Source organism: Cibotium barometz, chromosome 40 (assembly GCF_041138505.1).
Source record: "Cibotium barometz isolate CiBa-2024 chromosome 40, ASM4113850v1, whole genome shotgun sequence".
Lineage (NCBI taxonomy): Eukaryota > Viridiplantae > Streptophyta > Polypodiopsida > Cyatheales > Cibotiaceae > Cibotium > Cibotium barometz.
The window spans coordinates 30642661-30662786 of record NC_141085.1 but is presented as its reverse complement, the minus strand read 5'-3'; the positions used below and the strand labels follow the sequence as shown (position 1 = coordinate 30662786).

Below are 20126 nucleotides of genomic sequence, written 5' to 3'. Positions count from 1 at the left end.
ACAGGCACAGATGTGGGATCGTGTCAACGCCACGGTCCGGTCATTTATTTTCCTCAATTGCACACCACAAGTGATCAATCATGTAAAGCACATGACGCTGGCCAGAGGCATATGGCAGCACTTGGCTTCTCTTTATAACAGGGTATCACCCATGAAGAGGATCTCCTTGGAAGTGTAGATGCGGGTTATGAATCCTGCAAAGTCATCAACGATGCGGGAGCACATTAACAAGCTGCAGGCCCTTCAGCAAGAAGTCCTCCAGGCTGGGAAGGAGATATCATCTGAAGACATGGCCATCACTTTGCTGTCCCACTTGCCTTCTCAGTATTCTGCTTTCTACTCCTCGTTGATTACGAGTGGCAGGCTCAGCACCATTACCTAGGAGGAGCTTGTGCCAATGGTCTTGGACCAGGAGGAACGTTTCACAAACCCTCCTCACAGCGGAAGTTCGGAGGCCTTAACTGGCCAACGGTCAAAAGGCCGAAATAACTACAAGGGCAAAGGGAAGGCTTCACCGGAGAAGTCTTCTGAGAAGCAGCCTGACTCAGAACGAGAGAAGCTGAAGGCCGAAAGATTCTGCAATGATTGTGGCGAGAAAGGCCACTATTGGAGGAAGTGTCCTAAGCGGACTGGGAAGAATGTTGATTCCTCAGCCTCAGCTGCAAAGACTCCTGCATTTGTGCACTTAGAGATGATGGACTCCGACGCTTCATCTTCTTCAAGCAAGGAGGCAGTTGGCTTCACCGCGAAGGATACCCGGGAATGGATTCTTGACAGTGGTGCTTCGAGGCATATGACTCCGTCCCGTGACTTCTTTTTGGATCTGAAACGGCAGTCAGGTCGCATCTTTATTGGCGACGACTCCACTATATTCCGATACACAGTGAGGGCCGAATGGAGATTATTCCTGACGGCAAGGGGGGCAAGCATGCTTCCCGTGTTCTTTATGTCCCTGCTCTGGGTTTTCATCTTCTGTCAGTGCATGAAGTATGCAAGACTGGCTTTCGGGTGGAGTTTGAGGAGCATTCAGTTGCTCTACGGGACCGTGAGACTGGCCAGGTTGTTTGGGAAGGCGGTGTGGATAATGGTATCTACAAGGTCTCTGCACTCTCCTCATTGACAGGTTCTCAGGTCGGAGATTTGTGGCACTTTCGTTTTGGCCACTTAAATGTGGATGCATTGCGGCGAGCTTTTCGAGACCAGATGGTGGTTGGCTTGCCAGATGTTGGCAGTAGGCAAAGGCGTTGCAGTTCTTGCATACGTGGTAAGCAGCACAGGGAATCCTTTCTGAAGCAGGCTTCGAGGCGGGCTTCGAAACCATTGGAGTTGATTCACACTGACTTGTGTGAACCTCAGCAGACACCATCTTTGGGAGGATCTCTCTACTTTATGCTGCTTGTTGATGATTGTACCCGATTCACGTGGGTCTACTTTCTTTCCCAGAAGGACCAAGCTTTTGCACGGTTCAAGGATTGGCACATGATGGTGGAGAAGGAGTTAGGATTTCAGGTAAAGACTCTCAGGGCTGACAAAGGAGGTGAATTCTCCTCGACTGTATTCCTCAGATTTTGTGCAGATCATGGCATCAAAAGGGAACTGGCCAATATAGGATCGCCTTCGGAGAATGGAGTTGTAGAACGCAAGAACAGGACTGTGGTGGAGATGGCGAGGACCATGCTTGAGCATCATGATCTTCCTCGTCCACTTTGGGGAGAGGCTGTGGCAACGGGTGTCCATACCCTCAACCGATCTCCGACGACTTCAGTACCACATATGACTCCATTTGAGGCATACTTTGGCAAGAAACCTGATGTCTCACACTTCCGTGTTTTTGGGAGTGATGCGTATGTACATATTCCGAAGAAGCCGAGGGGGAAGCTTGACTCCAAGTCCCGCAAGCTTGTATTTGTGGGGTATAATTCTCTTTCCAAGGGATACAGATTGTATGATTCAGACAGGAACGAGATTGTTGTCAGCCGGGATGTGGTCTTTGACGAGCATGTTCCAGTATCCACTGCCGAGGAGCCGCTACTTCTTGGAGATCCAGAGGAGTCTGATGATGATTCCCAGACCATTATTCCAGTTGATCAACCTCAGTCAGTACAGGAGGTTGAGCCCGCAGCTGGAGTAGAGCCCCCGCGACCACAGGAGGCTCCACGATCTGTTCGAGTACCTAGGTGGTTGTTGGACACCCCCGTGAGTCGGGTGTCACGGAGTTACCCTCTGAGTGGACCACAGAGGACGGCCCTCGAAGATCACACAGAGTCCGAGATAAAAGCAATACAGCGGAGCTTCTTCAGGTAAACTATGCTCTGATGTCTCGTATTATGCGAGACAAGGAGCCCACTTCCGTAAAGGAAGCCCTCTCAGAGGATACTTGGAGGAAAGCCATGCAGGTGGAACTTGATGCCATCGAGAAGAACAACACATGGGAGTTGGTACCGAGGCCGTCGAAACGGTCAGTCATTGGTGTCAAATGGGTCTTTAAGACCAAATATGCGTCTGATGGGTCGGTGGACAAACACAAAGCCAGACTTGTGGCTAAAGGTTATGCTCAGCGGCCAGGCATCGACTACGAGGATACCTGAAACCGGCCTTCAGAAAGCAAAGGGCGATGAAACAAACACTCGCACATAAAACACTTCAACGCCATTGAGGACCTAGAAAAGGAAAACAAACAGAGGGAGCTGGAGTGCTCCTACAAACAGTACACAGACACCGATTGGCCCCAAATCGCAGTGGCACCCCTTGCGGTATTTCTTTAATTGATTATGTCCACACGGCATCTTTAGACAAATCCAGCCATTGTTCACATTGAAAGACTCTCTCTCACATTGAGTCTGCATACAGAAGCTTTCTCCCATGATCAAGGCTGCCACAACCATCCATAGCCTCTCACACTATGAACATCATCACACCCTGACACATCCAGTGCTTCTGCATCACAACACAGACTCCCAAACTGTCTCTCAAAAGAGAACTCGTATCATAGCACAACATACCATACAGTTGACACACCTGTGCAAACCCTCTCTACCTCCCAAGGGTACTATCCATCTCTGTCATGGATTCCCTGTCCCCTGTCCAATCAGTAGCAAGGCTGTACCAAACATGTGTCCATTCCTGTACCTTCTGCCTGCATGAGACCTATCTCCTGGAGAAACCCAAAAACATGTCTCGTCGAGAAAACCTACGACCTGTTTCCACATGAAACCCTTAGGCCTGTTTCCCTTTGAAAACTTCTGTCCTGTTTCCATACATCTAGTTACCTGTTCCCTCATGAAACATCTGGCAACATAGTGATGCCCATAGCTGTAGGTACCACTGTTCCTTTCTAGCAGGAAGAAAACAATCTGCTCCATGAGCACACAGCCATGCGAGCTTGCATCACTCCCATGCCAAGAAACATAACCAAATGACCTGTACTTGCAGCCAAAAACCCAAGTACATTGCTGAATTTGCAGCCAAGCAAAAACAGCCCATAAACTGTCCCAAAACAGTCCCGTTGCAAGGAGGATCAGCACCATGTGCACCTCTGTAGTCCGTCCACGTGGAGTCCATGCCGACAGTCTCTGCGCCAGCTCTATCCGCCTCCAGCAGCCATGTAACTGTCTGCGCATCTTTTCACCAGGAAGGGGGAGAGACCCACGCTCTGTTCAGTCCTGTGGCAGTTCGCCCTTTTTTAAGAGAGAGAGAAAGCAAAACTCTCTGTATCCCTGGGCGCCACCTGAACGCTTCTACTTCTCCCACAGTCCGTCTGTTTGCACAAGAGAGAGAGAGACATTCCACAGTCTGTCTGCCCGTGTGCGCCGCCTAGTGGCTGCTTGCCATGAGAAAAACCAGCCCCTCTGTGTGCCCCTCTGTGTGCCACGTAGGCTGCAATCCCTGGCTACAGCCCACGTACCTCCACATGCACCGTGTCCTATCCTTCAGCCGGCCTATCCCTGCAGACCAGCGTAGCCACATATTCCAGCCTGCCAGTATGCAAGAGAAAGAGAGAGGGAAAGCGAGCGCAGTCCATTACGCTTTCTTGCAGCCCGTCAATCCCCTTCCAAGGGAGAGGTAGAAGGTAGTGTATTCAGCCCGGTGCTTTTTCCCTGTAACCCAGCAGTCGCCTCTGTGCAAAGAAGAAAACTGGCGTAGGCGCCCCTTTCTGCCTGCCAGCCCCTCCCTTTTTCCCAAAAAGCACACGTGGCCCCAAAATAGCATAAGGGCCACGATTATCCCCAAAAAGGGGTTCTTTTATTTTTAAAGGATTTTAAACCTTTGTCCCCTCTAAAATCCTTTGTCCCCATGGGTTATGAGAGAGAACTTTCATCACTTGGCCCCCTTCACACTTGGGGTTGTCCACACATGGGTTTACTTTTTGACTCCAACCTGATGCCATTCACACTGTCCACCATGTCCCCGTGCACACCTGCATCTTGTCCAGAGAAAAACACAGGGTCCTGACAATACCTTTGCACCGACAGCACGGATGTCCACGATTTTGACCGTTCTTGCCCTTGCTTCTTCTCAGAGGTGGCCCGTGTATCAAATGGATGCAAAATCTGCGTTCCTTAATGGTGACCTGCAGGAGGAGGTGTATGTTGAGCAGCCTCCAGGCTTTATTGTTCCAGGATCAGAAGGGATGGTTTACAGGTTACGTAAGGCCTTGTATGGTCTTAAGTAGGCTCCTAGGGCTTGGAATCAGAAGATTGATTCCTTCTTTGTTCGGACTGGATTTCAGAGATCGGTTGCAGATCCTAACCTGTATCTCTTTCGGGAACGCGGCATGGTTACGATTATCATCCTTTATGTGGATGATCTCATTCTCACCGGCGGTCATGTGGAGCACATTGGTGTGACGAAGGTTGCCTTGTCAAAGGAGTTTGAGATGACTGACTTAGGCTTACTCCACTTCTTTTTGGGATTGGAGATCTGGCAGACCTAGAGGGGGTTTTTTGTCTCTCAGCACAACGGTATGTTCATGAGTTGCTTGAGGCCTTTGGGATGGAGAACTGCAAGCCTATTACTTCGCCGATGGACCCAAACACAAAGTTAACCGTTACTGATCCTTGTGAGCCAGTTGATGCCTCGCAGTACCGGAAGTTGGTTGGTTCATTGATCTGGTTGCTGAACACTAGATTGGACTTGAGCTTCTCCGTGGGGCTGTTGAGCTCTTTTATGCAGACGCCATTGAAGTCTCATTGGGACGCAGGATTGCGGGTCTTGCGGTATCTGTTGAGTACGAAGGATCTAGGACTCTTTTACACAGGAGGGGATGGAGTCAGACTCCAAGGTTGGAGTGACTCAGATTGGGGAGGAGATCCAGACACGAGGAGATCTACTTCAGGATACAGTTTTACCCTCGGCTCAGGAGCAGTTTCTTGGAGCAGCAAGAGGCAGCCAACTATTGCCCTCTCTTCGACAAAGGCAGAGTACTGGGCTGCTTGTGGTGCTGCTTGCGAGGTAGTGTGGCTGCGGAGGCTGCTAGGCGAGATTGGGTTTCCACAGAAGGAGCCCACAGTCATCCAGTGCGATAACCAGAGTTGTATAGCTATTACTCGGAACCCGGTCTTCCATGCCCGGACCAAGCACATAGAGTACAGTATCACTTTGTACGTGAGAAGATCTTGGCTGGTGACATCTTGCTACTTTATTGTTCGACGGACCTCTTCACGAAGTCTCTACCTCAGGCTACGCTCAGGCGGCACTCCAGCTCGCTTGGGTTGATTGCACAGCCAGGTTCTGAGAGGGGGTGTTAGAAGTCATCTCCTGTCTTAATCAGACACCAGGGCTTCTGTTGTGGGTGCGCCCGCCCTGTATAGGTGTTTTATCATTTTTCCTCACTCCCCGTATTTTTTTCCCATTTTTCCCCGTTTTTCCATGGTGTGGATGGATGCCACATGTTGGCAGGAGCCCCTGGTGCTGGCCGACTGCACCTCATGTGCTCCTGGTGGCTGGCCGACTGCCTATGATGCAGTCGTGGAGGTATTGATGCTGGCCGACCTGTTTTGTACAGTCGTGGAGATATTTTCTGCCAGCCGACTTGCTTTATGCAGTCATGGAGAGCCCTCAAGCGCTAGCCGACTGCATCCATGGGGCATATAAATAGGCCCCATGTTCCTCACCATTTTCTCATTCAGTTTTGTATGGGATCTTGTGTATAGAGAAGAGTTTACACGCCTATCTCTCAGTGTTTCTTGTGCTGTCTATTTTCTGCACTCTACTTGCTCTTGTCGACCCAAGTTTGGTTATCATTTCCGCTGCGTATTTTGACATGTACATGGGGGTCTTCATGCAAGAATTTTAGCTCTTGCTCTTTTGCCTGCAAGAGCCTCTTCATGTGCTCCAACTCAGCCCTCAATGCATTGGGCTCTTCCTCGTGCATGGGTTCTTAACCACGTGATGGCTGTCCTAAAGAGGCTTATGCCTTCCATGCAAGGCATCGGAATCCTGTGAAGCACTTGATTGGCCCCTCGAATTCGGCACTTCCAATGGGTTTCCGTGGCTGTCCATTGAATTAAGTGTTCGTGCTTGCTTCCGATCTCAAAACTCCGTGTCTCCTTTTGAGAAAGAGAGACGACCAGGCTCTGATACCAATGTGACCGCTCCCTACAGTAGGCCTACAGATCGGAAGACAATATACACATATTTAGAACACTTAATCTTATTATTATTATTACTAATCAATGGAAACAACATCAACAACACAAACACTGGAAATACTGAAAAAAAATACAAATGACACCAGCATTGGGGCCGGAAACGGCCGGCCCCCCCCCTCAATACTTATTGTATTTCTTGGAGCCCTTTCCGCCCCCCCCCTCAATACTTATTGTATTTCTTGGAGTATTTATATTTGTACAAGTGTCATGGGCCTGAAAAGGCTAGATTCCTCCACTAGGGAGTGCAAACAACCAAACAAATCTGGTTCAAACCGATGAAGAAAGTGTTGGTCGGAGTAGCTCCAAATCACAGGCTCGTTCCCACCTTCACTGGGTGTACACTTGTCTTTCACTGGTCTTCCGGGACCGTGCACAAACGGGCACGTCCGTACTAACGCAAGCAACAGTGTACACCGCGGAGGGAATGTTTTCCGGTTCTCCCAATTAAGCTTTGTACTTGGTTTTTTCTCATACCCTCTTGACCTTCATTGGCTCCTCTATAAATGAGGGCGCGGTCAGGGCAGTCAAGGGAGAAACCTCTTTCCAATGATCCTCCAGAGTGTATGCAACTGGAGCAGAACTTACCTACACAAAGCTTGTAATAACAACATTTAACTTGAATTATTATCTGAATTTGAGATAAAATATTGAAATAAGTACCTGGCATGGATTTTAATTCATATCTCAGTAATGAAGACCATTTCCCTTGTATTATACTCCAAATGGAAGCTTCAGCTGCTGTAAACAAAGCAACCAGCCGGTACCCAGGGCAGGTACAGCAGGTACATATGGGCAGCCAGCAGGTACATGTGGGCAGCCAACAGTTGCAGGTACAGCAGGTATTGGTCAAGTACACGTGGGCAGCCAGTAGGTACACATGGGCAGCCAGCAGGTACAGCAAGTACACAAGGCAGTAAATGAGCAGGTATTGCAGGTGGTACAGCAGGTACACAAGGCAATAAATAGGCGGGTATTGCAGGTGGTATAGTAGGTACGCATGGGCCGCAGGTAGGCGGGTACTGCAGGTGGTACAGTAGGGGCAGCACATAGGCGAGTCCTTCCAAGCATGGAGGAGGTGTGTAGGGGCAAATTTAGCAGGCGTGGAGGAGGCGGCAGGTAGCTGCCCTGAAGATGGCAAGTTTTCCACCAACCCACACGTGGGAATTTCCATGCAAGCCTTTTTTTTTAAAAGGTTGTAAAAAATTAGTTCATTTTATTACTTTGGGCCCTCCCCTCATAAGCATAAGCAAGTGTCTAGCCCCTATTTAAATTGAGTGTGAACACAATACCTTATAAATATTAAGGTTCACTCAAGTTTATGGGTTTTACCATTTTAAAAGGCCAAAACGAAAAATACTTACCACCTGTACACACGCCAAAACACCAAGCCAGCAAACAACATTCCACGGTACACTGGGGGCGTCCCCGTCCAATGTACTGGCACGGCATAACAGGCAGACACACGCAAACAAGTCATGCAAAAACAAATTTATGCATGCAGGCATAAATGCATGTATACAAATAATGGACGAAATCTCCCTTCCATGAAACTTGTACAAGAGGTTCCTGTCGGGCACAAAACTGGCGCGACAAATATAAATAAATATGTCCTGGTCTTCCTATGGAGTGACAGTCCCATAGGTAAGACGCCATCCTAGTTATACACGGGTGGCACCAACAGGCTCCCGTTCATACAGCACGAAGCAAATCACATGGGTGACACGAAAGTGGTTCCCGTCCATGTGACGCAGCTCTGGTCGCACACGGGTGGCACTGATCTGGCTCCCGTCCATGTGATACCATAAAACTGGCCCTTTCACATGGGACACTGGCCTTGCCCCATGTGAACATGGCACAAATCTGGCCGCTCTATGGAGTGACAGTCCCATAGAAGTGGCTCCAGAAATGGAGATGGACCAAATGGTGACATTGTCCCTCTTTGGGACGTCTGTCCTGGATGATAACCTTGCCTTCTCTATAAACTGCCGACTTCCTCGCTTTACAGGCTTCAAGCACCTGTGGCATGCTCATTTTCCTATGCTCCACTTGTGTGGGAGTGAGGTCATCACCAATATAAATTTTCTCTCCCTTGAGGGCTACTATATGAGCCAAGAATGCTTGCTGGCTAGTGGTGTCCTTACTTGCTCTCCATGCATCTATATATGGTGTGCCTTCCATGCCCATTTTTGACATGGTATGGTGGCATCTGCCTTGGCAAACTCCCCTTCTTGTAGTCCAACCACATGCACATGTAATGCCCGAATCTTCCTCTTTTTATTCTCCTCAATCATGTCATGAATAATAGTGGGCATGCGTGGTGTCGTGTGATTCTTTCTTTCTCCATTCCATCTAACTGTCTAACATGTTGTTCCTTCATCTTCTGCCATCTCCCGTTCGCAGCGATCTTCTTGGATAGTCAAAATTTCTTTCAGCAGCCATAGGCAGTCTCTGGTAAGCACTCCGCATCAATTCGGTTATGTCTTGCATGGACTTGGACATCAATCTTGTTGAGCCGGTCGGCTTCTTTTGATGAAGAGATGATCGTGAGGGTGGCGTTTGTATGCTGAAAACGCATGCCGGACAGCCAGCAAAAAACACAAAGCTTCATGAGAAAAACGCATCCTGTGGCAGGCAGTAGAATGGATGGCGGGCAGAAAAAAACACATCATTGAACGAGAGAAAAAAAAAAACGCAAAGTATGAGAAGTGGGTGAGGGTGGGCTGTAGTGAAAAACACATCACAGTGGTGGTGATGTAGGGTTCACCCTTGCTTTGACACCATGTAGGTGAACATGGTTCCAGCCAAGAGAGAGAGAGTGAGTGGAAGGAGAGATTAAGCCATGGTGACTTGGTGCATAGACATGGATGGGTGGAAGAGAGAGGGAGATGTGATAACACACACACGAGAGAGAGAGAGAGTTGGTGCACAATTCAACACTGATTGTATTATGATAATATTTCCACCATGTGCAATGCTTTATATTGGCACCAAGGCCCTATCATATATTCTCTTAATAAGAGGGTGTTCACACGTAAAGTGGTCACACACTACTGGACACTTACTAGAGTCCGAAATATCCAACAGGTCAATGTCTAGAAGAGGGCATCAACTACTAAGGGGGCTGCTCCAAACTCTGCAAGAATAATGGAGTGGGGCACTAAAGGCTTATTCCGAATCATCCGTGAAATTATCATGCAATCTCTCCATCCTTCTCTAGTCAACGTCCCAGAGGTTTGTTCCCCAAAAGGAGGCCCCACAGGTGTCACAAGTGTGTCAAAAAGCCATCCCTTAGTGCTAGGCTCCTGAAAGTTAGCCTGATAGGCTTCATTTCTCCTAGTTGCCCCGATTGAGCACTGCACTAGGCTTTTGTCTGGGTTGGGGGCAGAAGCTCCTTCACAACCTCTTCCCAAAGTTGAAGAGGACGTGGGAAGAAAAATCATAGATCATCAGATGCCGAGCCACAGCTCTCGCATCCTCCACTCGATGTAGCTGTATCCTCCTCCGCACGTGAACTCAGTACCAGAAAAAAGGGGAGCCTCCGTACTTCTCTTCTTTCTTTTTTCTTTTTTTCTTTTTTTTTTTGTTTTGGGGGGGGGGGGGGGGGGGGGGGGGGGGGGGGGGGGGGCACTCTCCTGAGTCCACTGCAGCTGGGCTAGAGGGCAGTTCTCGAACCCACTAAAGGGAAGCACAGCAATCCTCCTCACATATCATCTCAACAACCTGAAGGCGACCGAGAAGGCCCACCAAAAGGCAAAGGGGGGTAGGTCCTCGCAGAGGCTGAAGATCAAGAGAGGGTGGAGGGAGCAGATCGAATCCAAACTAGTGGGAGAAGGGAGCCGCCACGACGGGGGGGGAGAGGGGGGGGTCTCCAGTGCCACTCTCCTGGGTCCCACTGAAGCTGGACTACGGGGGCAGTTTTCCATAGCCAAAGCCGCCAAGAAAGATCCTCGGCGACATTGACAAGGGATGTGCATCGCACCCCCATGAAAACAAACTAATCCAACCCACTAGAGGGGAGCACAGCAATCCTCCTCAGAGGTCATCCTGACAACCTGAAGGCGATCGAAAAGGCCGAGTACCTGAGCTGCTTGGCACATAAAGAAGTAGGGTCCAGAAATGGTGCATAAGATGAAACAAATGTCTACCCTGCATGTGTGAAGCTGAGAGAGAGAGAGAGAGAGAGAGAGAGAGAGAGAGAGGAGAGCGTTCTACGGTCCTCTTATGTTTACAAACAAATGTACAGCATGTTACGGAGTGCTAAGTGTTTTTCCCTCATTGAGTTTTGCAGCCAGCGAGAAATTGTGGCCGAGAATTTATCCTTTAAGTGACCCTACTTCTACAAGTGCTGTGGCACCTCTGCTGTGCATGTATTCGGTTCAGATGGTTCCTTCACCTGCACCTCCCGTTTTGGCATCACAGACGGTGGTGCAATGCCAACCTTTGAAGGTTGAGTTTGTTGCTAGGAAGATTTTGAGATGGCATTTGTATTGAATTTGCATAATTTTATAAGCTATCGGCATCTTTTCCAGGTTGAACTACATGAGGAGTCATGCTTGAGATTAGCTTCTTTCTTAGTGGATGGTGTCGTTGTTGAGCATGGAGTTGTCACTCCGACCACGTCAGTGGATTCAATGTACTTCACACTCAAGCAATTGGATTTGGTGATTCCAGTGGAGGTTGCAGATCATGGTGGAGAGTTTCAAGACATTGATGGTAACCATGAGTTTAAAGGGGTAAGGTTGCATGTGGAAGATTTTATATTCGTCCAATCTCCCTCTCTGAATTTCAAAACCCTTGAGTTGGAAAAAGATCCAGCATGTTTTATGCTATGGCAAGGGCAGCCCATTGATGCAAGCCAGAGAAGGTGGGTGATGTGGGCCATGCATATGAATGTTGCTCTTGAAACAGGTAACTATGATGTAGCCAATGGTCAGTGTGAGTTAGGCTCGTCTGCTGGTTTATGGAGGTGCATTGAAATGACGGAACCATGTATTGAAGTGGCAATGGTAACTGGAGATGGTGATCCAATATTAACTGTACCACCTCCTGGGGGAATTGTACGCTTTGGTGTACATTGCAAGCAGTTGACCTCTAATACATCAGTAGAGCAACTGTTTTTTGTCCTTAAAATGTACGAACATTTGGGAAAGGTGAATGAATCCCTCCTCAAAGTCACAAGGACATCAAAGAAAGTTAAGCCAGCTGAGGTTTCAAGGAGTTCCTCAATGAAAAGGTTGGGTTCTTTTGGGAGCATCCTTGAGATGGCTCCAAGTGACACCGCTGTTGGCCTGGGTCTGGAAATCCTAGAGTTAAAATTTTTGGAGTCGCTCTCTGGGCACGAAGAGATGCTGGGTCCACCCTTAGTTCAAATATCTGGGAATGGAGTTGGCTTAAAAGTGACCCATAGAACACTAGGTGGTGCTATTGCCATAGCAACAAGACTGGCTTGGCAAGATGTTCTGGTGGAGTGTGTGGAGACCAGTAAATTTTCTGCCTCTTCGTTTGAGCTTCCTTCCAAGGGAAGATCAAAGCTTAAGAGTTCCATGAGGCCTGTGTTTTGGATAAGCAATGGGAAATATGAAGCAAGCTGCAATGGAGGTTCTGATCATGCTGTGTCCAGTAATGAGCGGAATTTTCTTGACATAGATGTTACTAACGTAATTCCCTACAGACCTGAAGATGCAGAATGTCACAGCCTCAGAGTTATGGCTAAAATATCTGGCATACGTTTAGGTGGTGGTATGGTGTATAGTGAAGCTCTTCTATATCGTTTTGGTGTGCTTGGACCAGATGGTGGACCTGGCAAGGGACTTAAAAGGATTTTAAAGAATCTATCAAATGGACCATTTGCAAGGCTTCTAAAGCCTACACCTCAAGTTATTATACAAGGTATGTTTGCTATAATTGAATGTCTAGCCTGGCATTTAAGTGCATATAATTCCCTTGAACACTGTGCCACTAATATATTCCAACCACTTTGTGCAGATGAAGCCAGTGCAGGCAATAATCAACAGTGGGAGCTGGGGATTCCTGATGAAATCGAGCTTAATATTCAGTTGAAAGACTGGATTTTTGCTCTTGAAGGTTTAGAAGCTGATTCAGAGCAAACAGAAAATGTTTTTTTGAGAGGGGAGAGGTGCTGGCATTCGGCCTTTCAATGTTTTGGCATTACTGCTGAAGGTTGTCATAAGGATTTGGATGGTGAGAACGGCAGATTGTACTCAAAGCATCCTGTGCAAAGAATTATTGTAAGTTCTGCTAAATGCCATCGCTAACAGACTACATTAGACAGTTGTGGGGGGTCCAAAAGAAGGAACAGCTCCTATTGCTAGTTTTCCAGTGCCTTCTATCTTTGGTGACAAGAATTTGCAGCTTTTACCTGGGGGAGATGAGATAACTCTCTTAATGGCTTAGCCAAGTCAGCAGAACGCATATGATCCATACGAGGGAAAGAGAGAAACAAGGGAAAAAAAATTTATCAACTCCTACAAGAGACCCAAAGGATCTATGAGACCAAAAGTAGAACATGAAACCCAATCAGAAACCAGAGAATTTAAGCTTAACTTCTCTCTCTCTCTCTCTCTTTCTCTACACACACATAGGTCATTATGGCCTTTTGAAGACGTTAATATAACATTCCATTTCATTTCATTTCTCTCTCTCTCTCTCTCTCTACACACACACACACACACACACACACACACACACACACACACGCACGCGTGCGCGTGAGCGCATGCACGCACACACATTGAACGGTGAAAAGGAAAATCACCCGGTGGTACATGCAGGCCACGAGTGACTGAAATTGGACTGTGGGAAGGGAAAGCTCCTGAGAGAGAGAGAGAGAGAGTTATATTAAATGTCTTCAAAAGACCATAAGGTCTATGAGACATAAGGGATTACAAAGATTATGTGTTACAAAAAAACTGGTAAACAGACGAAAGGACAAAATAATGCTGCCTAGCTAAAGCCCCAAGGCTTTGGGCCTTGGGGCATGTGTATATCATGTAGCTGTTGTGTCTATGCCATCCACATTTACATCTATGAGGTGAGACACATCCAGTGCTGGTTTGGGGTGGGGGGGGGGTTCCCAGTACAGCTCAAGTATGTCCTGGATCTGGAGCTGCTGTGTCGAGGGTCTGCACCTAGGTGTGGGGTTGGACATTGGGCCCATCGGATTTGGCATGCTCTCTCAATGGTGACCCATCGCTGATGGGTGCTCTGGGTAAGGCGCTAGCAGGTCTGCCTGAGCTGGGGCTCCGCTTATGGGTACAACGTCTGGTCACCTCTGGGTTTGTGTAGGCAAAAACCTGTGCAAGAACTGTGTGATGTGTCCCATCCTGTTCTTTGTGCTGTGAATAGTCTATCTCTTGGAGAGTGGGCCAAATCTCCCTCTGAATAGGCAATATGGTATTGGCCCCAAATCTCATAGTATATTAGGCATCTACAGATATAGTGCTCCTCTGTCTCTACTTCCCCAGTGGTACACATCTGATAGGTCCTCTGCTCCTCATGTATGCCCTTGTATCTCCCTGTCTCTATCCTCAGCGAGTGTGATGAGACCTGGATCTAGCCAGTTGCCATCCTCATGGCATGTGACATGTGTCTTTGTAGGTAGTGAGGCCGTTGTATGAATGTGAGCTTGAGAAAATGTTCACTGTAGGACTGAGATTTGGTGGGCAGCTCCTGAGGGTATGTGATATGGATGTCTAATTGAGTGAGGTCTATGCGGATGAGGTGGTTGATCTCTTGGTGCGTGAGGGGCAAGAGGGGTGCGTCAAGGCTATACAGGAAAGGTGGTAGGCCATCAATGCTTAGGGAGTGTGAGGCGAACCATCCACATGAGATCATCAGAGCAGAGTTTGGAGCTGTACCCTTTTCCCGACAGTGATATACTTACACAGGGTATACGCACTAGGTAGAGACTGCCTCCCGAAATTAGCCCTAGAGTCCATGAGACTGGTCACTGGAGACACAGGGAGCGGTTTGTTCATGGTATGCTCACGCTGATGCTTTGCTCTGGATCATCTTGGACCATCAATGCTTAGGGAGTGTGAGGCGAACCATCCACATGAGATCATCAGAGCAGAATTTGGAGCGGTACCCTTTTCCTGACAGCGATATACTTACACAAGGTATATGCACTAGGTAGAGATCGCCTCCCCAAATTACCCCTAGACTCCTCCATGAGACTGGTCACTGGAGACACAGGGAGCAGTTTGTTCATGGTATGCTCGTGCCGATGCTTTGCTCCGGATCATCTTGGACAACAACCAGATGTGTATCCTCTCTAAATTTTGCTAGTCTTTTTGCCCTAAATCTGGTCCCCAAAAACCTATCCCATAAGATACTGCAGGAGTGACCAAGGTATCAAAGAGCAACATCTTTCTTGGTTCTTGGAAGTGGGCCTGGAAACATTGCCTCTCGAGCCTAGTCAAAGCTGCATGCCCTCGTGCCATCCGTGTCTGTGCTACTGGCCTCATTGTGAAGATCAGTCCTGAGAAAGTAATACCCAGATATAGGTATGATGAGACTATCTCCACCACTCCACCACCATATGTAAACCGATTTCTCTTTGCTGCTGCCCTAGCTGTGTTGAAAATTGTGACTTTGGTTTTTCCTAGGCTCACCTTGAGGTCATACTCCTCACAAAAAGCCCCCAAAGCATCCAAATGCCTCTGCAGTCCCTCCTGTGAATCTAAAATTAAGACAATCTGAGAGAGAGAGAGAAAAGAAAGAAATAAATTTTAAGAGTCTATGAAGGACCCAATGGGCCTAAGAGACCAAAGTGATACAATAATGTCCATGGCATATCTCATCATGGAACGGAAAATAAAACATATAACAAAACAGAAGTGTCTCATTGGAGTGATACAAAACTGTCCATGGAAATCTCATCATGGAATACCAAAAACATGAAACATGAGAGGAGCATCAGCCCCCAATAGATGGTATACCACTCTCCAAAATATCAAGCATGGGGCTAATGATTATGGCTGAGAGGTCTTCCTCAGCTACGTCATGTGGAAAGGTAGCTCGATGCCGATGGAACATGTCTTCGCTGATGAGAGGATCGTGGCCGACGTCTGGGGGGCTAGGGGCCTTGGGCACGTTGGAATGCGAAGGCTTGGTCCGAGGTCACCCCTCTCGGGCGAGGTGGGTCTAAAGCAGCCTGAGGTGGGTCCATGGGATTCATTGTATGGGTGTCCTTTTCTTGGGTCCAGAAGAAGCTGGCTGGTGATGGTTGGTTGGCAAGGGAGGGGTCGGGGTGGCTAGGGCCAAAGTTCTCTCAAGAAAGTGTCCTTGTGTCTGCGGAGCTCGAGCAGGAAGAGCCCTAGGCAATGCTGCTCCGAAAGTCAATGAGCCTGGAGAGTGGGCCAAATCCCTCATGGAACAGACAGTGAAACCTCCTACGGATCTCATAGCATGCTGGGCAGTGACATATGTAATGCTCCTTTGTCTCAACCTCTGTGTGGCATAATCACGTTAGATCCTCTTCTCCCTAGGTTTCCGTATGAGCTTCGTGGCTCTGAAGATGTGCTTAGCTCTACCTGTCTCCACTTTGAGGCGGTGGGATGAAACCCGAATCTGGCCAATCGCAATCCGCATGGCATGGGACATGTGAGCACTCAGGTAACCTGGCTGTTGGATAAGTCCACGCTCAAGAGCGATGGAGATATGTGACTTTCTGGAAGAGCGCATCCACTACCATCGGGGCTGTAGCAAACTTTGCCTGGATGATCTGGTGTGGGACTGATGGTTTGTTGCGGATCATACGGGAGAACATCATGACCTGGGGCCTCTCAACTCGGTACCAATCCTCATTGGATAAATCTGCCTCCGAGAAGGTTGCCCCATACATCAAGGCTGGTGTGACGTGGGTGTCAAAAAGATAACCCTTTGTCTTGGGCTCTTGGAGATGTGCATGGAAGCACTGTCGTTCAAGTAAGCTCAAGGTTGCATATCCCCGTGTCACTCTAGCATGTGCTGCGGGAAGCATGGTGAAGCGTGGGCCACTGAAAGTGACACCAAGGTAGACATAGGATGAGACAATCTCCACAGGATCCCCTCTGTATGTGAAGCTTAATCTGGATGTGAAGGGGCGGGAGGTATTGAAGACCTTCACCTTGGTTTTACCGAGGTTAATAGTGAGGTCTCCTTGAGTGCAAAAATCTTGTAAGGCATCCAAATATCTATGAAGCCCCTTGGCTGAATTTGAAAGGAGGACAATGTCATCTGCATAAAGTAGTAAGGGGATCAATATGCCTGCCAATGTGGGACCAGCCCTGCCTAATGAAGCTTGAGATCTCATCAATGTAGAGGCCAAAAAGAGTGGGTGATAGAGGGCAGCCCTGTTTCACCCCAATATTGCTGAAAATCTCTTACGATGTACCTCTTGGGGCTCTCACTCGTCGCGTGGACTCATAGAGGGCGGTGATGCTCCAAACCATGTCAAATGGGACTCCTATCTCTTGTAGACGCTGTAGGAGGTGGGCTCTGGGTGAATTATTAAAAAATTTGTGGAAATGCACAAAAGCAGCAATAAATCCTCTGAAGTCATACTCTTCCTTGATGATGGCACGAAAGGTGAAGATGTGGTCATGTAACTACCAACAACTGGGGTTTGATTCATTCGCTGGCCAAAAAGGGATGATAATGGAGTCGAAACCTCCCGCACCATTGGCAGCATGTGCCATCTCGGCTACTACGAGTTGCTCCTATCTAATGGTGGTATGTAAATCCTCTGATGACATGCTCTACCCTCCTCGATAATGGCATGAAAGATGAAGATGTGGTCAAGGGTAGAGCAGCTCCTCCGAAAGCCTGCCTGTCCTGAGGCTCGGCATCCTTGTTTCTCTGCAAATGAATTGAGCGCTGTCTCTATCACCGATCCATAGAGTTTGGCCAATGTGTGGCCAAACATGATCGTCGTGTAGTTATTAGGATCAAGTGGATATCTGGCTTTGAGGATGGTGGTGGTGGTGTGAGCTATCACGTGCATCCCGCACTTGGATGCCATGTGGACATATTTGTACAGCAGGTGCAAGACTTGGAGTGGAAATTGGTCCCTTGTGAATCCCAGTCCGGGACGAGTCAGCTAGGGCTCCACTCCAAGTGTCCAAGGTCAAGTGTACAAGTCCCGTACATGGTCTTGGTTAAGTGTGCAAGTCCCGTACACGAAGCAGTGCTAGTCCGTACTATGAATCGCCCTTTGGAATGATGTCAGATGTTCCGGGTGTTCGGCTTGTAGCTAGATACCAAGCATCTGGGTCTTAGAGCATGTAGTTGCATGTAGGAGAAGGGGGCAGCCCTCTGGTGTACCCCAGAAAAGGGCTTGTAACCCTTGCCTAGCAAGGGGGTACTCCTTGTGGGCCAATCTAGGGGCCATGGAGGCCAATGGCCAATGCCCTACAGCCAGCATGGCTGGGCATGCTGTTGGCCAGCCCTAGCGGGGCCTGGACAGCAAGGCGACCAGCCCTATGGCCTGGGCAGCCCAGTCGGCCAGCCTTATGGCTTGACCAGACTTCTGGCTAGCCCATGGGCAGGCTGGACAGCCCAGCAAGAGGCGGCCAGATCAAGGCCAGCAGCAAGGTGTGAAAGAGGTGCTTATTAAAAAGGGTTTTAATTCAGGTCGTGGGAGATAAATCAGCAGGCCGACCCATGTTCTACCCACCGACCAGCATTCTAGAGGAACTATAAATGCATTGCATAGGAATTCATTTCAGCATCTTACAATTCACAAAGGGCTGAAGTCTTCCAAGGGTCAGGATAGTCAAAGGGGATTCTAAAGCCAAGGTGAAGGTGAAAGGTCAAGAATCAGATCAGAAGATCAACAGGATTTGTATTATTTATTCATCATTCTAATAAAGCACCATCCATGGTGGGGGCCCTACAGAGGGGATTCGGGATCCAATGCTGTGTCCAACTCACTCTCGATTTCTCTCTCCCCCTCTATTTTTGCACATATCTCTCTATCTTGTGCGTTATCTTCGTCACGAAAGAATGTTGAATTCTGTCCATTGAAGTACCGATTCTATTCATCAAGCTTCCACATGTTACATTGGTATCAAAGCCTTCTCCAAGTGTGAAGACGCAGCCAGAAAACCAGAAATTTTTTTCACTTGTGTAGTTGGTTTCTAGGCTCCGGAGGACCATCCCTTTCGGTGTGACTCCCGTCCCTTGAAGGACGGTTGGTTTTTAGCCTCTGGAAGCCTTCGGAAAGTCTCCCACATGTATAGTGGATGGTTTTGTTGCGGTCCAAAAAGGACGTGCATATTCCCACTATGGCGAACTTCGATGAAGAGAGAGAACAAAGAAATCCGGAACAAGGAGCAGGCATTCCTTCGGGGATAGTAGACATGTGTCACCATTTAGTCCCTTCACCCGTCTTGACTAGTGTTTCACACACTGGGTGGAACCAAGGTGTGAACGGGGATTTTTCCACAGAAGAAAGCGGGAGCATTTACTGGCAAAGTTTGGCCTGAAATATGGCTATGCAGCATGAGCACTATGGGGTTTTCATCATTAAAACGGTAAGTCAGTGTTTTCACACATAATTAACAAAGGGCTGGACATATTATTACTTTTGGACAGGTCTATGTGGACAAAACAGAGCGCCTATCTCCAGCTTGGGGAGCAAGTTTGGGAAAAAAAGCTTAAAAGTAGTTATTTTTGGCAGCTAAGGCCACTTTTGGCAAAAGGGGGAAAAGCAAGGGCTAAAAAGAGCTGGCCGACTCCAACAAAAGGGAGGATGGGCTGAATTCGTAGAAAAATAGAAGGGGTAGCAGTTGGGAACACTCTCTCTCTTGCGGTGGCTGTACAGTAGATTCGGGGCTCTATGCCTTCTACAGGGCTGGCCAACTTGCTCCATACCCTCTACTAGGCTGGTTGACTTCTTCCAAACCTCCCATAGAGCTGGTCGACTTCCTCCAGGACAGCCACATGGCTGGTCGCTTTCTCCCAGAACCTGATAGGAGAGCTCTTTTGGGGCTGGTTTGTGGACTGTTTATGGACTGTTTTTGGGGCTGATCTGAGAGCCCGCGAGCTGCTCTGGGGCTGATTCATGGCTCCGTTATGGGGCTGATTTGGCACGGAATTCGGGGTTGTTTTTGGGCTGCGTATCGGGCTGGTTTATGGACAGTTTATGGGCTGATTATGGGACTGTTTTGAGACAGTCTATCGGATGGCTTCCTGGAGCTATGTTTGTATTTTGGTTCTAGATTGGGATTTGGGCAAGAGATGTGCTGATGCTTTGTGGAAAATCCGGTGCTGTATGCACCTGCACCTTGGTGCATTGTAAAAGCTTCTATCTCAATAAAGAAGTTCCTAGGGGGGGTCGGCTGTTCCGGCTCAGTGCGGTGTATTTATATTGTATTGTTTATGATTATTCCGCTGTGTTTCCATGCTCTGTCTGGTATTTGAAGTGTTGGTCTATTATATTATTGTTCCGCGTTCCCCATCTTGACAACATGA

At 48.3% G+C, this 20126-nt stretch overlaps 1 protein-coding gene across 4 annotated transcripts in view; it reads left to right on the top strand.

The window, feature by feature from the left end:
- Window positions 1-20126, top strand: part of LOC147615401 (amino-terminal region of chorein) — a 55597-nt gene that overhangs the window by 21770 nt on the left and 13701 nt on the right. For 3 of the 4 annotated variants that reach the window (XM_086779495.1, XM_086779498.1, XM_086779496.1), the window contains 3 exons: window positions 10939-11096; window positions 11180-12539; window positions 12636-12898. In XM_086779495.1, the coding sequence (XP_086635621.1) occupies window positions 10939-11096; window positions 11180-12539; window positions 12636-12898 (1781 nt within the window). The remainder of the gene's footprint in view (window positions 1-10938; window positions 11097-11179; window positions 12540-12635; window positions 12899-20126) is intronic. The other variant, XR_015262846.1, reaches the window with a different exon arrangement.